We start from the raw sequence: 17,518 nt of genomic DNA, 5'->3' as shown, positions 1-17,518 counted from the left end.
TCCTGAGTCAGATCTGCTCCAGGGTAAAGACAACCACCTCCACCCAGCTGGGGGACCCCAGCACCTTGCTGAAACTCTGGATCTAGCCTTACCTGAAGCAAGCACTTTTGGACTGACCACAAATGCCCTCCCTTTTGTGTATAAGCCACTGGGAAAGAAGGGGTTTTGGCTCATAACCAAAAAGAACCATAAGCAACAGCCCCAGGAAGGAAAGGCACCTCCAGGGGGCTGCAGGGGCAGATGGAACCACCGCATTGCTACCTAGACATTGGCAGATGCTCTGCGCTGCCCCAGGTTTCTCCAGTCAGGGGTGAATCCCCAGCCCAGGGCAGGTTGTTCCTTGCAGGAAGCAGATCCCTGATTCCCATTGTGGCTCCCTGTACAGTGTTCAACCACAGGAAGCTAAACACTCTGTTACTAAAGTGAGCCTGCCTAGTATTTCTGCAGGGCTCTATATGCTTTCTAGACACATCATTGGCTCTGGAGATGTGCCTGTAATCCAGACTGGCCAATCACTACACTAGATCCTATCTGTAAATCACAGTGATTGGTCTAGACTGGCTACATGACCCTGCTGGCCAATCAAATGTTCTCTACTTCCTAGCAGTGGTGCTTGGCTCAGGAATGGACCCAGGTCCCTAGGAGGCTAAGGAGGTACCCTGGAACTTTTGGGAGAAAAGTTTCCTTCTACATCCTCCCAGGGGAGGGGCTGGGGTATGACACACACACACACACACACACACACACACACACACACACACACATTTCAGATGGATGGACAGACATCCAACAGACCTTGGGTAGAGAAAGTCTCCCTGAGGATAGAGCCAGCCTAGAACAAAGCACAGAAAGTGGTGAGGGTATCTTAGCCTTGGTCCCATCCCTAGACCCCAGATACAGGAGACAGGAGGTAGAGCATCCACCAGGCCTCAGCCTTTCCTTACAGAAAGTCAAAAGCAAGGGAAGACTCCCTCTGTGCTCAGGCTGAGAGCTGGATCCTGCAGTGGGCTCCCCACACCCCAGCTGTCACAGTATCTGCAGCTGGTGTGGTCCCAAGGGTCCCATCCTGAACACTGCCATAAGCATATGGGCTGCTGGCAGACCCCCCATGACTATCTGGACACCATGGAGCCACTGTGGGACTGGCCAGAGGACGAGGAGGAGGTGGTGGTGCTCAGCTGGGAGAAGCGGCTGATGCAAGATTCCAGGCTGGACATGGAGCCCCTGGGAAGGAAGGATGCACACACCTTAAGTTAACTCCTCATGCAAAAGCTGTGGATACTGCAAATGGGGCCCCAGGGCTTCTTCTTTGAAGCTGCTAACCACCTGGGGCCACCCAAGTGCACAGGGAAAAGCTGGTTATGCCATCCTGAACAAGGACAAGCCACTCATTTCTCTGCACCAGGTTCCCCAGGACCAGCCCAGCCTGCTGCAGTCAGGGGCTGCACCACCAGGGGTCCAGCATGGTACAGAAAACCCACAGCCTGGGACATCCCAATCCCAGATTCTTTCTCTTGTTCTCTGTAGTCAAAACCAGGTGTAGTGGCACAAGTCTGCAGCCCCAACATCTTGAGAAGCTGAAGCAGGAGGACTCTGAGTTCCAGGCCAGCCTGGGTTACGAGGATACACTTTCTGTCTAATTAACCCCACTTCAGACTTGAGGTCAGAGATGATCAGAACTTCCTGGGTTTTTTTGTTTTGTTTTGTTTTGTTTTGCGGGGGGGGGGGGTTCTAAACAGCATCTTATGTAGCCAAGGCTGGCCTCAAACTTGTAATCTTCCTCCTGCCTCAGCCTCCTGAGTTGTGGGATGACAGCTGTGCCACCACATGCAGCAACATCCATTCTTAAAAGAAAAATAAGGGGGCTGGAGAGATAGCTCAGGAGTTAAGAACGCTGACTGTGCCAGGCATAGTGGCACCTGCCTTTAATCCCAGCACTCGGGAGGCAGAGGCAGGCAGATCTCTGTGAGTTCAAGGCCAGCCTGGTCTACATAGTAAGTTCCAGGACAGCTGGGGCTACTGGGAGACCCTGTCTCAAAAAAAGACCCAAGGGGGGGGGAGAATACTGTTCTTGCAGAAGACCCGGGTTCGAATCCCAGCAACCACATGGCAGATAACAACTGTCTGTAACTCCAGTTCCAGGGGATCCAACAGCCTCTTCTGTCCTCTGCGGGCAATGCACAACACAGGTGCACTTACCTACATGCAGGCATAACACTCATACACATAAAATAAAAATAATAAATAAAATATTTTTAAAAAGAAAAAAATAAAAATAAAAAAGGACTAGGCATGTAGTTCAGTTGGGAGAGTGCTTACCTAATGTGCATGAAGCCCTGGGTTCCATCCCAGGTACACATAAACCAGGTGCAGTGGTACATGCCTATTATCCCAGATTTGGGAAGTAGAGGTAAGAAGATCAGAATTCAAGGTCATCCTCAGCTATGTAGTGACTTCAAGGCCAACCTGGGCTACCTGACACTGACTCAAAAATAATGAAATGAAATGGGGGGGTTGAAGAAATTGACCCTTCCACCTCCAGACCCCCTGCTTCATTTCTGAGTGCCTACTGTCTGCCATAATGACAGGCAAGCTGTCCCCAGTCATTTTGCCCTCACAATTTTCCCAGGCAGGAGCTCCTGGGACTCTCATTTAGGAGATGGGGCTCCTGAATCTCAGAGAGATGAAACAACTTGTCTAAGGTCATGCAGCAATCAGGAAGTTCTGGAAGTCTTAACCTCCAAATTTCCCTTTCTCTTTGAAAGCCATAATCTATAGACATGTTTCTGTAAAGTACAGTTCTAGAATAGTCTAGAGTAGTTGCAAACCATGAATAATTATGATGGGGGGTGGTCTAAGTAAGAAGAGTCCCCTTGGGGTCCCCAGCTGGTTTCGGCTCCTTGAAGGGAGGGCAGCTACCAAGAGTGAGGTTTAAGGCTCAGTAGTTGAGCCTCTTTGTCATGCTAAAGGGCTCCTGACTCTCTGGAGAGTGCTATGGATCCACTCTGGCCCCACATGGACAAGTTTACTTAGCAAAAGGGCAGAACTCTGACAGCTGCATAGTCAATCAATACTCACAGAAGCAGCAATACTGTGGGTTTTATGGAGTCCCAGGCCTCCCCTACCTGAAGTCCTCGGATGCCAGCACCTCACAGTAGTATAGCAGTTTGCACTTGGGCCCTGGACTGTGCAGAGCCGTGAGAACATCATCCATGCCTGGGAGGCTGCAGGCCACACTCTCAGGAGGGTTGTAAATTTGCCACTGGAGCAGGTAGGTGCCAGGCCATCGTGTCACGTGTGAACCCTGAAACACAGAAACTGCCCTGAGACCAGGTCCAACTAAGGATAGGATGGGGGGCTGGTTTCCCCTGGAAATGGGATGAAGGACTGGATCTTCCTGGGGAAGGTATGGGGGGCTAGGTCCTCCTGAGGACGATATGGGGAATTAGGTCCCCTTGGGGAAGGTAGGGAGGGCTGGATGTCCCTGGAGACAAGATGGAGGGTGAGCCTTAGTGGGTTTCCTATAGCCAGGCATGGAAAAAAGGGTATTACCCCTTGGTCTCCTTCTTCAGTCCCTCAGGAAACCCTCTGTAAGGGCATTCCAAAGCCTCCTTGCAATGACTACTATATCCTGAGGGGCGGGGCAGAGCTTTCTGCTTAACATGGAGTAGGGACCAGGGTGTGGAGGCACAGGACAGAAGGGGGTTGTGGGGTGCTTTTCATGGGTGTTTGGGAGAGTTTGTGGAAGGGTGCAGGAGTACAAGGGAGAAGTGGAAAGGTTAGAGGCAGCGTAGCTCTGAGGAAGCATGTGGCGGGTCATTGGGATCGTAGGGGCTGGCTGTTATGTGCCACTTATTCCACAGAACCTCCAGTGATATCCATGATGCTCTTGAAGCAGATTCTGCTTACTCTGTGTGTGTGCACAAGTGTGTATGCATACACATGCATGCAGGTACACATGCATATGTGTGTGCATGCATGTGGAGGCAGAGGACAACCTTGGCTGTCATTTCTCAGACTCCTTCTACCTTGGATTTGGGGGTTTTATTTGTTTTTTATTTTTAGGCTGGCTGTCCATCAAGCCCCAGGATGGGTTGCCTATCCCTACCTCCCAGAGCTAGGATCACAAACATGTGCCATTATGCCTAGATTTATGAAAAAAAAAAGGGGGGGGGTTCTGTGGATAAAATTCAGATCCTCAAGTTTACAGAGCAAGTACTTTGCCAACTGAGCTATCTCCCCATTCCCATTTAGGTCCTTTTATGATTCCCTTTCTCCAATGGAGAAACTGGGCACCAGACCCCCAGTCTTCACCTGTGCCTCAAGCTGCCTCTCAACTGAGCTCCCTGTCCATCCTCCATATCTGTCCCTCTGCCTGTGGCAGGGAGTGCCTATTACAGACATGGTAGGTCTCCCCTACCACCCTGGGGAGCATGACCACTCTGTCCACAGCTGTCACCCCAGAGGCCTAGATCACGGGGATGTTCCATACTGTGTACTGAGTGAACAATCAACACCTGTATTTGCGCACCTGGATGCTCTGCCCTTCCTGGCAGATGAGAGGCACCTCCACACGGCTGTAATCCACACCCAGGACCCAGCTCTTGTCAATCAGCTGCCCAGTGGCCCTGACCCCAGCACCAAGCTCCCGGGGACCTAGCTTGGGTGTCTGTTTTGTGTGATACAGACTAAACACCAAGTCTCCTCGAAGGATGTCAAAGTCCCAGGTGATGACTGACTCGCCTTCTGGAATCTCCAAGGCAACCTGCATCAGCAGGACAGACAAGGTCAGAGTCCTAGAGAAAGAGTGTTCGCCCCCTGGGCTGCCCTATGGTCTCCCAGATGGGGGCAGGGTAGGTTGCTGAGACTCCCAATGCCCCCTCTTCCCAGACTCACTCTGAACCAATGGACCCACCACCTCTCTGAAAATCCTGGGCCATTGGGGGTGTGCAGGGGATGTGCAGGTGCCTGGGGTGTAAGAGTACCCATGGTTGGCCTCTTGCCCTTGGCAGGACCATTCTAAAACCATCTCATGTTCCAGAGCTTTCTGAATGGAGCTGAGGCTAAGTGACTGGAACCACTTCCCACACCCACACTGCAGGAAGATAACCCAAGACCCCACCTTACCCACACCCTCCCAGGCCAGGTGGCACCTCATGGGGGGCCCCTCGGAGCACACTAGCTGAGTGGTAAGTCTCACTCCACTGTCGCAGCTGGTCAGCTTGCTCTTGCTCCTCCTCTGTTAGATACAGGGATTTGGGGACCAGCCCTCCGTCTGGAACATTACACTGGGGAGGTGTTAAAGACAAAAAGGGTAGCAAGGTGAGGATTACCAAGGTCCAGCTGGCCTGATGCATACTGGGTACTCTGTGATCCTTAAAGCACCATAAAATAGTGACTCCTACTGATCTAGACAGTGACACACACACCCCCAAACTCCCCAGAATCAACAATGGGGTAAGATATATTCTTCTTTTTTCATGGAAGAGGGGGAATGGAGGTTCCAAGAGGTCAGGCTACTTTTCCAATATCACATAGAAGAAACTAGCTGACCAGGGCAGAAAACCATGTTCAGGTCAGGTATGGTGATGCATGCCTGTAACCCCAGCACTCCAGAGGCTGAGGAAGGAGGATCCGGAGTTCTAGGCCAGTCTGGGTTAAACAGTGAGACCCTGCCTCAAAAATAAAATGGGCTAGTGGATTAGGTGGCTTGCTGTCAATCATGGTGACCTGACTTGGATTCCTGGAATTTATGAGGTGGAAGAAGAAACGAAGAAACTTGATTCCCAAAAGGAGTCTAACCTCCACACGAACACCATGATGTGTGTGCCTACACACACACACACACACACACACACACACACACACACAAATAAGTAAATTAATGTAATATACACATATATTTACTGGACTCCTGTGCTCCTAGCCCTTTTCATAGTGTCTGGCTAGATGCAATGCTCTCTCCATGATACACCCTTCAACAGTGGGGGATGACCAGTGGAGAAGCTATCCAGTTTTACAGATTTCTTCAAACCAAAGGTGCTGTGGGTGGCCAAATCTCAGATCTTGAACCACCTCCATGCAACAAGTATCACTTTGAGGCGGAAAAAAAAAAAGGCTTAGGGGTCTGGAGAGATGGTTCAGTGGTTAAGAACACTGACTGTTCTTGCAGAAGACCCAGGTTCAAATCCCAACACCCACATGGCAGCTAACAACTGTCTGTAACTCCAGTTCCAGGGCATCCGACAGCCTCTTCTGTCCTCCGCATGCATTGCACAACATGGATGCACTTACTTACATGGAGGCATAACACTCATACACATAAAATAAAAATAATAAATAAAAATGTTTTGGTCTTTTTTAAAAAAGAAAAAAGTCTTAACAAAACAAGGTCCTTGCCCACTGCCCTTTCAGTAAGTCACTCACAAAGATGTATGCTGGTTGTCCAAAATGAAATCACACATCTGTATCCCACCCATGGAACATGCCTGCGACCTAGTGTCTGTGTTGGAGCCATGAGAACGAGAGTGGGGACCAGGGTTGCTCTGCTGATCATCTCTTAGGACAATGCCTCCCTTGGAAGCAGGGGCTTGATCATCCTGGTGGAGAGGCTATGGACTGGAGTAAGTCCCCTAGGATCACCAGCTCCAAGGTCTAGGGCCCTGGGGTATTAGAAGGCAGCTTCCTGTAGCATGGAACATAGATGGGCACAGAGGGAAGAAGTGAATGTGGTTGCTTAACAACACCTTGGGTGGGAAGGCAGAATAGATAAACCTCTGCCTGGTCTGAGTTTAGGAATATTCTCTTATTCACTAGGTTTTTTTTTTTAGCTCTTTAGGTTTTTTGTTGCTGTTACTGGTTGTTTTGTGGTTTTTGTTAGTTTGTTCATTGTTGCAGTTGCTGTTGTTTTGACAGAGTCTCACTATGTGGCCCAAGTTGGTCTTGAACTCACCAACCTGCTTCAGTTTCCTGAATGCTGGGATTACTGATATGCGTTACTATGTCTGGGTCACTTACTATTTTTTTTTTTTTTTGGTCTTTTTGAGACAGGGTCTCCCTGTAGCCCCAGCTGTCCTGGAACTCACTGTGTAGACCAGGCTTGCCTTGAACTCACAGAAATCTGCCTGCCTCTGCTGGGATTAAAGGCATGTACCACCACACCTGTCTCAATATATGTTTGTTTGTTTGTTTGTTTGTTTTTTGAGACAGGGTCTCCCTGTAGCCCTAGCTGTCCTGGAACTCACTATGTAGACCAGGCTGGCCTTGAACTCACAGAGATCTGCCTGCCTCTGCCTCCCAAGTGCTGGGACTACAGGTGTGTGCCACCACGCCCGGGCCAAGTTACTATTTTTTTAAAAAGATTTATTTAATTACTTATTTTAATTGTATGTGAGCACATGTGGAGGATGTCATGTGTGTGAGCACATGTGAGAAGGAGGATGTCAGGTGTTGTTCCCTTTATCATTCTCTACATACTCCTTTTTTTTTTTAAGACAAAGTTTCACTATGTATCCTTGGCTGACCTGGAATTCAATATATAGGCCAGGTTAACCTCAATCTCACAGAGACCAACCTCTGCTTCTGGATTAAAGGTATGCACCACTATGCCTGGCACCACCTATTCCTTTTTGAGGCAGGATCTCTCCTTGAACCTATGGCTAATGTTTTCTTGGCTAGGCTGGAAACCACAAGCCCCAATCAATCCTCTCACCTCTGTTCCCCTCAGAGCTGGGGTTATAGGAGATTAAAGGGAATACTCAGCTTTGTTAAGTGGGTATTGGAATCTTAACTCCAGTTCTCATGATTGTTCAGCAAGCGCTCTTAACCACTGAACTATCCATCATCCCAAGCCTGAGACACCACCTATCTGAGGAAGCTTCTACAATCAGTCCTGTCCTCCACTTAAAACCTGTGTGCTCTCCACATATTTGAGCAGGGGGAAGCACCCAAAGGCTCTTTTCATCAGCCTCCCAACCTCAGGAGTTCAGGCTCCCAGGTTCCTGCCACCCTCCCTCCTGGACCCAGGACCAGAGGTTGGCCTCACCACACTCTCTCCTCCCAGGAAGTCAGGTATCACATCCTTGTCCAGGTAGTCCACCAGGCCACCTGGGCCCTGGTAATTACTGCCACTATAGATGAGGAACTTCCGCCTGGTGTTCTCGTTGATGAAGGGGCTAATCTGGGGGGAAAGAAAGGCAAGTGATGCACTGTTTATCAAGACAGAATTCATACAGCAGATAATAGGTCAATTTATGTAATGGCGGTGTTTTATTTTATTTCTAGTTTTTGTTTAAACATTTTTTGTTTTGTTTTGTTTTAATATTTTATTATTTTTATTTTATGTGTATGTGTGTATTGCCTGCATGTAGGTAAATGCTTCTGTGTTGTGCAATGCCTGCGGAGGACAGAAGAGGCTGTCAGATCCCCTGGAACTGGAGTTACAGACAGTTGTTAGCTGCCATGTGGATGCTGAGATTCAAACCCGGGTCTTCTGCAAGAACAGTGCTCTTAACCACTGAGCCATCTCTTCAGCCCTATTTCTAGGTTTTTTTTTTTTAGAAGGGTCTCAGTGGCTCAGGCTGGCATCACGATCCTCCTGCTTCAACCTCCTGAGTGCTGGAACTATAGGCATGCACCACCAGGCCTGGCTCAAAATTGATCTCTTATTTATTTATATTTTGATGTGCATGAGTATTTTCCCTGCATGTATGTAAGTGGACCTGTGTGTACAATGCCCATGGAGGCCATAAGAGGGCATTGAACCCCCTGGAACTGAAGTTAGGACTGTTGTTAGCTGCCATGTGTGTGCTGGAAACCAAACTCAGGTCCTCTGCAAGAATAGCAGTGCTCTTACCCACTAAGCCATCTCTTCAGCCCTCAGAAGAATTTTTTTTAACATTTCTTTATTTATTTACTTATTTGTGGGGGCATGTGGGGGTGGTTCAGAGGGCCTGCAGGAGTCAGTTCTCTGCCTCCACCATGTGGGTCCTGAGAATTGAACTGAGATTGTCAGCCTTACCCACTGAGCGAACTTGCTGGCCCTGAACTGATCTCTTTATTTATTTTATGTATATAAGTGTTATGCCTGCATGAATGTAAGTGCATCCATGTCGTGCAGTGCCCTCAGAGGACAGAAGAGAGCATGGGATCCCCTGGAACTGGAGTTACAGATGGTTGTTAGCCACCATGTTGGGATTCGAACCTGGATCTTCTGCAAGCCCAGCTAGTGCTCTTAACTTCTGAGCCATCTCTCCAGCCCCAGAACTGATCTCTTTAAAGTGCATGATTCAGGCCAGAAAGATGGCTCACTCAGTAGAGTGCTTACTCTGCAAGCATAAGGACCTGAGTTCAGATCCCAGAACCAGGTTAAAAAAAAAAAAAAAAAAGGTTAGCTGGGCTTGGTGACACACACCTTTAATCCCAGCACTTGGGAGGCAGAGGCAGGTGGATCTCTGTGAGTTCAAGGCCAGCCTGGGCTACATAGTGAGTTCCAGGCTACCCTGTCTCAAAAAGACAACTCCCCCCAAAAAAGGTTAGACCTGATGGTATGTGCAATACTGGGGGGGGGGGGGAACAGGACTCAGACACAGGAGGATTCCTAGGGCTGGAAGGTCAGGCAGCCAGTGAGCTCTAGATTCTGTGAGAGACCCTGACATCCGCACACATTCACACATATGCATGCATACTTGCACACACATGTGCACCACATAAAAACACACACCCACAAAATAAACTAAAAAGGTGCAGAATTCACAGGCCTTTGGTACATTGATAATATCATACAATTTCTACCTCAATCCAAACACATTTCTATCACCTGGAAAGGAGACCCCACCTCCCCTCCCATCCCCACCCCCACCAATGGTCACGCCTCTTCCCTGTCCCACCCAGCCCCTGGCGACTGTGTATCTTGACTCCATATATCCGTCCATTTCTGCATCATTCATGTTAAGGAACTCGCCCCCTGCCTGGCCCTGCTCTTCCTCCTGCTCTCACCAGAGTCCAGAGCACGGGGAAGACGCGGGGTGCGCGCACAATGAGCAGCCGGCCCAGGGTCTCCGGGTAGTTGTCCTCCACCACCTCAATCATCCGCAGCAGGGCCTTCACCCCCGGCCGCCACAAGTGCCTCATGTTGAGGCCGTCCAGGTCCAGCAGGCAGGTCCAGGAACTGCATCGGACATGGGACCCCGAGCTCCATCAGGCTCTGCCACCTCCCGGGGACTCCTGCACCTTCTGGGGACTTGGGGCAGGGCGGGGGGCAGGGGACGCAGGACAATTTCATAGACCCTGGGGACACTCGACTCACGAATGGAATATAGGGGACATGGAAGAGGAACAACGGTCACTGGCTGGGCTGTGACCACAAGCAGACAGGTCACAGCAGAGCTGAGGCTGAGGGCTGGTCTGAGATAGCGGAAAGGAGGAGCCTGTGGAGCTGGGGGTGGAGCCAGACAGGACCAGCGCAAACTAGCTCTGCCCCTAAACCTGGAAAATGTGTGTGGGGATTGCCTCCTGCCAGGGTTCTTGCCTGATAGGACGGCCAAACTGTCTTGTGTTTCCTTCGCATCTCTTCTGCCCTTCCTCGTTGACAGAAAGAACCTGGAAGGCAGGCACAGAGCTGACAACAGCTGTTGTCAAGAGCTGTTCCAGTCACTGGCTGATATCCTAGGCACACACCCTGCCCAGGGCTCCAGTGAAGGACCTACTCACGTGCTGCAGCAGCGCCTCCTCACCCACCGCCTTCATCAGGCCTTTGGTGTCCATCTGGCCCAGGCGCAGGATGTAGAGGGGCCGGCCATCTTTGGGGGGTGGTTGGGGCCCAACAAAAAGAAGGGACATCATTTAATGAGTTTGTGACAACAGGAAAGGGAACATGCAAACTTAGTGAGACCTTGTCTCAAAACATAAAGAGAGGTGGAGATACAGCTAAGGGGTAGAGCACCCATGAAGAGTCGGGAGGCCTTGGGTTCCACCCCCAGTACCACAAGGAAAGGTTTTGAGACAGGGTTTCACTAATTTGCCACACCAGTCTTAAACTCACTCTGCTATCAAGGTAGGTTTTGAATTTGAGATCCTCCTGCCTCAGCCTCCCAAGTAGCTGAAATGACCCTGTACTACCAGGCCTGTACTGCTGGCCATTGTAAGCAGCAGGAACACAAAAATGTCACAAAATAGGATTCAAGAAAAGGACACTTGTGTACAGAATGAGGCTAAAACAGGAAACATGGCTAAAATACAACACGACCTTGGTGGAACTCAATAGGAAACATGCATATCACATGACTCTCTGTGTATACAGACACATACATGTTCTTGTGTGTGCAATTTGTGAGGGTGAATATGTGTGGGTGGGTGTGGAAGCCAAAAGTCAACATCAGGTGTCCTCCTCTACTGCTCTCCACTGAGTTTTTTGAGATGGATGTCTCTCACTGAACTCATCAATCTGGCTAGACAGGCTGGCAAGGGAGCCCCCATGGATCCTCCTAGCTCCCCCTCCTCAGTGCTGGGATTACACTTTTAAATGGGTTCAGGGGATCAAATTCAGGTCTCTATGTTTGCATGTCCAGCACCAACTGAGCCATCTCCCCAGTCCCACACATAACTGAGAAATTTCACCACTCCATACATGTCCTTGAATTACCTTGATTCAGGAGTTATAAATAAACTTTAGCAAGTAATAGGAATTCACAAATAGAGAGGCCATGAACTAGAAGAATCAATTGCATGTTAAAGAGAAACCAACTACCAGTGCTGGAGTGATAGCTCAGCAGTTAAGAGCACTGGCTGCTCTTGCAGAGGACCCAGGTTCCATTCCCAGCGCCCACATGGCAGCTAACAACTGTCCATAACTCCAGTTCCAGGGGATGTGGCACCCTCCTTTGACCTCCTTGGGCATTACTACAGGACACGGATGTACTTACATACATACAGGCAACACACTCGCACAAAAGTAAAAATAAAAGAAATTTTAGAAATTAAAAACACAAGGCGGGCATAGGTAGCACACGCCTTTAATCCCAGCACCTGGGAGGCAGAGGCAGGCAGATCTCTGTGAGTTCGAGGCCAGCCTGGTCTACATAGCGACTTCCAGGTCAGCTGGGGCTACAGGGAGACCCTGTCTCAAAAAGACCAAAAAAAAAAAAATTAAAAACACACACACATACAAATAAAAATAAATTAAATTTTTAATTTTTTTTTAAAAACTGCCCCAACCCATTCTTCAGGAAAACTGAACACTTTCCCTAATCAATATGTTTTTATACAAAGAGCCGCAGCTGTCCTGGAACTCACTATGTAATCCAGGCTGACCTTGAACTCACAGAGATCCACCTGCCTCTGCCTCCCAAGTGCTGGGAGGCATGCTCCACCATGCCTGGCTGGATGTATAATTTCTTAAATCTTGAAAGATTACCTAAGTGGGAGGAGTCTTGTCCCCAAAACCCCTGTCCACCAGAACCTTCTGATGGGACCTAAGCCAGAAATGGAGACTACAGGAGCCTAAGGACTCTGGTGACATCAGGCTGGATATAGGGTTGGTCTCTTAATGACCCTGAGTCTCTGTGAGATGAAAAGAAACAGAGAGACACCTACAGGGAAGGCCATGGGAAGAGGGGCAGAAATTAAGAGCAATGCAGCCACAGGGCCAGAAGCCCTGGAGCCACCAGAAGTTGGAAGAGGTGGTGTAAACTCCCTCCCAGAACTTCCAGAGGAAGTATAGCCCTGCACACCCCTCCCTCCCTCCCTCCCTCTCCCTCTCTCTATTTCTTTCTCAATCTATTTTTTCTATCTTTATCTCTATTTTTGGAGACAAGGTCTCTAGCCAAAACTGGCCTCAAACTCACTATGTAGCTGAGGATAGCCTTGAACTTCTCATCTTCCTCTACCTCCTGAGTGCTGGGATTACAAGTGTGCACGACCACACCCAGTTTTATACAGCGCTGGGAATCGAACCCAAGGCTTTGTGCATGCTAGGCAGTATTCTACTAACTAAACCACATCCCCAGCCTTGCTGACTCCTGAATCACAGACTTTCAGGCTCCAGAACCAGGAGTGAATAGTCATCTGTTGTTTTAAGCCCCCAGCTTGCTGTGTCTGCTGAGTAAATGCTCACAGCGTTGGCAAGGCTGAGGCACATATGATGCCGAGCAACCCAGCCCTGGGGCAGAGACATTGTCACATAGTCCAAAGTCTATGCTGGTTCTACCTTCTTCACAGCTGGATGACACTTCACCAGCATCTCCAGATGCTCCACAGAGCCCAAAGGGAATCTGAGCTGTCAGTCTGGAGTGCATCATTTATCCATTTATCCATCACATATGGCACAGGTGTGAGACACACCTATGTCCTGGTAGTGCCAGCCTCCTGCATAGAACTCCTGCAGGGGGGCTGGGGGCCGCCAGGTCTGCAGAAGGAGATCCACCTGGTGCTGCTTCCGCCAGCTCAGAGACTGACAGAGCATCTCTCGGGCTTTGTCCAGGTGGAAGTCTCGAGCCCGCAGGAACCGGAGGATGTGTTCATCTTTGGGGATCTGAGAGACAAAGAAGGGAGAAACCCATAGCATATTTCCAACCTGTAGATAAAGCAACAAAAATGAGCCTCTATATCATCTGGAAAACTGCGGGGAAAGGTGCCTGGAGCAGAGAGAAGCAGAGGGAAGGGCTGTGCTGAAGAGCTGTGAGCTGTGGCCGCCTACCTTTCCTCTCTGCTTGAAAATAACATTTTTCTTCTAAGTAAGTGCTCCTCCTCCCTCCTCCTTCTCCAATGTACCATTCATGTGAAACCAGCTCCAGTAAAAGCTGCCCTGTCTAGGCTGCTCACTTGGAGCCAGACACCATCCTAAGCATTTGATGTGGATCAACCTTTGTGACCCATGCTATATGGATAATGTCCACATTTTACAGCTATAGAAGCGGAAGCAAGCAGGTTATATCATAGCCCAACACTAAGCAACTCCTTTGTCTGACCTCTCAGAGTTGAGGAAGGAAGGGTAAACAGCTCATGCCTAAGCAAGAAGTTCTCATTCAACAGAGTTGGAGACAGAGTCCTGCTTGGGACCCAGGTGCCTGGTCCAGATCCCTATGACAGGAGCTAGAGCTTAAAGGCAAAACTCTCATAAAGTCCTAAATCCCTTAGAAAAGGACAATAGCCATGGTCAAATGACCATGGAATTTTGCAGCTATGATTCTCAACTGAGCATGACTGTGGCCCTCCCCTACCCTAGAAGACAAATGCCAATGTCCAGGAACATTTAGAGTTGTCACATCTGGATTAGGGGAAGCCACTGGAATCTACTGATTGGAAGCTAGGAACACTATTAGGCATCCTGCAATACACAGGACAGACATCGACTCTAGAGAACTTCCTGTCCCCAAATGTCATGCTGGCTATGGTGGCCTCAGCTTGTGTAAGGACAAATGTAATACAAATAAAGGAAAATGTAAGCTTTTGGTATCCCTGATGGCATAAACTTGTTTAGCTTCCTCCCTGCTGCCCCAGGCTCACTCCTGTCATTGAAGCACATGCCCTGAACCCACCTTGCCTTTGTGGGTCTCCTGTAACCAATGGCGAAGCTGGACCAGGCAGCTCTCCTGCATGGGGGTGAGATGGCCCAGACACCTCTCAATGTAGTCTGCATCCAGCTTGTCCCCTTGAGGATGAAAAAATAAGGGCTTCAGGGCAGAGGAAAAGAAGACATCTTCTCTTCTCATTTTTCTTTTTTATTTGTTTTGGGGGGGTTATTTTGTTGTTTTTGTTGTTGTTGTTTGAGACAGGGTCTCATGTAGCCCAGGCTGGATTCAAACACTCTATATAACCAAACCTATCTTTGAACTATTGATCTTCCTTCCTCTACTTCCCAAGTGCTAGGTTACAGGCATGCCCCACCAGGTCTGGGGACATGTATATTTAGCACGTGGCCTACACTTTGTGTGGCCCTCATTACTTACCAGCTGTCTCAACCCCAGAATATAGTGCCCAGGAAGGCTGTGGCTCCCTCCCCCCAGAAGACAGCTACAAGGACATCTTTCCACCCAGTTTCTAAGATGGTTTTGAAAACTCATGATGAGCAAACATGAACGTCACCATGAGAAGTGACTTCCCTCCAGGCCTCAGTCTGGAGATGACTCCTGCCCTCCAGAGAGTTTCTGCAGATCCTTAACAACTTGCAAGCTCTTTTTTTTTAAAAAAAACATTGTATGGTGAGCAGTTTCTATGTCAGTAAATGGCTGAACTGTAGCTAGGCATGATGGAGCACATCTGTAAACCCAGCACTTGGAAGGTGGAGACAGAAGAATCATGAGACCTTGTCTCAAAACAAAAGCAAAAATAAGGATCAACAAGATGGTTCATTGGGTAAAGGCACTTGCCCCCAAGCCTGACAACCCAAGTTTGAGCTACCCACAAGATAGAAGGAGGGAACTGACTCCCACAAGTTGTCCTCTGATCTCCAAACACATGCTATGGCATGAACATACCCACAAATACTACACACACATATACACACTAATAAATAAAAATGTAATAAAAATGCTTAAAAGAAATGCATTCTGGCCAGGCATGGTGGTGCACGCCTTTAATCCCAGCACTTGGGAGGCAGAGGCAGGTAGATCTTTGTGAGTTCAAGTCCAGCCTGGTCTACATAGTGAGTTCCAGGACAGCTGGGGCTATAAGAAGACCCTGTCTCAAAAAGACCAAAAAAAAATGTAATCTAAGGAGCTAGGCATGGTGGCATGTCATTCCCAAACTCAAGGGATTTTAAGTTCAAAGCTAGCCTGGACTAACACAGACAGACCCTATGTCAAGCAAACATATATGCAGACACGCTATATGATTTGTATGAAGTTCTAAAATAGGCTAAATTAGCCAGCTTCATGGTAGTGCACAATTGTAAACCCAACACTTGGGAAGCAGGTAAGTCAGAAGTTGAAGGTAAGGGGCTGGAGAGAAGGATCAATAGTTAAGAATGCATACTTCTCTTACAGAGAATATGAGCTCAGTTCCCAGTGCATAACCACCTGTAACTCCAGCTCCAATGCCCTCTTCTGGCCTCTACAGAAACCTGCATTCATGTTCACAAACCCCCACAGAGACACACACACATAATTAAAAATAAAAATGAACCTTTTTTAAAAATTCAGAGTCAGTCTCAGCTGCATATCAAATTCAAAGCCAGCCTGGGCTGTATGAGACTGTCTCAAACAAAGACAACAACAATAATAATAAGACAACATTAGTAAGTTATAGAGCAGTCACATGGTTCCACAAAGCACTAAGAAGCACACAGTATTCATGCAATGTTAGTGAGAAATAATAAAATTCAGACAGAATGCCTCCCATTTGTTCAGCATGCTCTACATGTGTATATGCATGTACACATGTGTGTGAGTGCATATACATCTCACATACCACATGCCCCTAGTAACTTTATGAAACACAAAACTATTGTAGCCCCCAGGGAGAGAGAATGGATCTTACTTGACACTTTTATTTTGTATGTGTGTGTGTGTATATGCGTATGCATTTACATGGGTACATTTGTGCTTGTGTATGGGGGCCAACCTAGGCTATCATTCCTCGGGCACCATCTACCTTGGGATGTTTTTTGAGACAAAGTGACTTGGGACTCTCCAATTACCTAGGCTGGCTGCCCCATGAGCCCCAGCACTGGGATTACAGACTATGCTTCCATACCTGCTGGCTTTCTATCCGAGTTCTGGGGAATGGAACTCACTTACAAAGAAGCAGTTTGCTAGCTAAGCCATCTCCCCAACCCGTACTGCCCACTTTTCATCTTCCAAGTCATTTAGATTGTTTTTCTAGCATGATCCTGCATTACTCACACAATTAAAAATAGTCATAAAACCACCAGAGGTCAACCCTAGGGCTAGAAATAGGCCCAGCTCTGAGCTCGGGCCAGAATGGAGGGAGGGAGAAGCCCAGCTGAGGGAGAAGGCTTAGTGGGAGCCAGGCTGTGCCCAACCCTAGGGACCTGCAACAACTCTCCCTTCTCCCAGGGACCAAGGCAGTGCAGCACACTTCCTAGAGCCGCCAGTCAGGGTGCAGACAGCTGCTGGCTCTGCTGCAGTCACCTACCATCAGCAGTGGCCATCTCTGGGGCTGGGCCTGGGGCGCTGGGGCTAGCAGTTTCTAGGAAGCTGGGGCAGTGTTGTACAGTGTAGCTGCAGGTGTCTTCCTCCTGGACATGGGCAGGTGTCCAGCGGGGAATGTGGGAGGTGCCCTGGGAGATGAGCTCACTCAAGTAGTACTCGATCACTTCCTTCCCCTGGAAGCAATAGACCCAAGAGATGTCACCAAGCAAGCAGCCCTGCAAGGTCACCACATCAGCCCTGAGGATCACCTGGCTCAGATCTCCGTCCTGACGTGTATCTACTACACAGTTAAACATGACCAGGAGGAGTGGAGATGAGCCAAGACTTAGGGCAGAACAAATAACACAGCTTGCTAGCTTTTGTATTGATAATGCATTAGATAAAACAAATCACCCAAGTGGGGGGGCTTA

The 17,518-nt window shown here is 48.7% G+C and overlaps 1 protein-coding gene across 1 annotated transcript in view; it reads right to left on the bottom strand.

Moving 5' to 3' along the window:
* Positions 1-749: 749 nt before the first annotated feature.
* Sec14l5 (SEC14 like lipid binding 5) overlaps positions 750-17,518 on the bottom strand; it is a 38,849-nt gene continuing 22,080 nt past the window's right edge. The window contains exons 6-16 of the mRNA XM_008846596.2: positions 17,092-17,281; positions 14,535-14,647; positions 13,339-13,528; positions 10,711-10,799; positions 10,529-10,599; positions 9,997-10,168; positions 8,045-8,179; positions 5,154-5,288; positions 4,532-4,765; positions 3,126-3,304; positions 750-1,224 (exon numbers count right to left, since the gene is read on the bottom strand). Coding sequence (XP_008844818.1) covers positions 1,113-1,224; positions 3,126-3,304; positions 4,532-4,765; positions 5,154-5,288; positions 8,045-8,179; positions 9,997-10,168; positions 10,529-10,599; positions 10,711-10,799; positions 13,339-13,528; positions 14,535-14,647; positions 17,092-17,281 — 1,620 coding nt within the window. The 3' untranslated portion in view covers positions 750-1,112. The remainder of the gene's footprint in view (positions 1,225-3,125; positions 3,305-4,531; positions 4,766-5,153; positions 5,289-8,044; positions 8,180-9,996; positions 10,169-10,528; positions 10,600-10,710; positions 10,800-13,338; positions 13,529-14,534; positions 14,648-17,091; positions 17,282-17,518) is intronic.

This window comes from Nannospalax galili, unplaced genomic scaffold, assembly GCF_000622305.1.
Source record: "Nannospalax galili isolate Female #2095 unplaced genomic scaffold, S.galili_v1.0 scaffold471, whole genome shotgun sequence".
NCBI classification, from domain to species: Eukaryota; Metazoa; Chordata; class Mammalia; order Rodentia; family Spalacidae; genus Nannospalax; species Nannospalax galili.
This window is presented reverse-complemented; position numbering and strand designations above follow the sequence as displayed.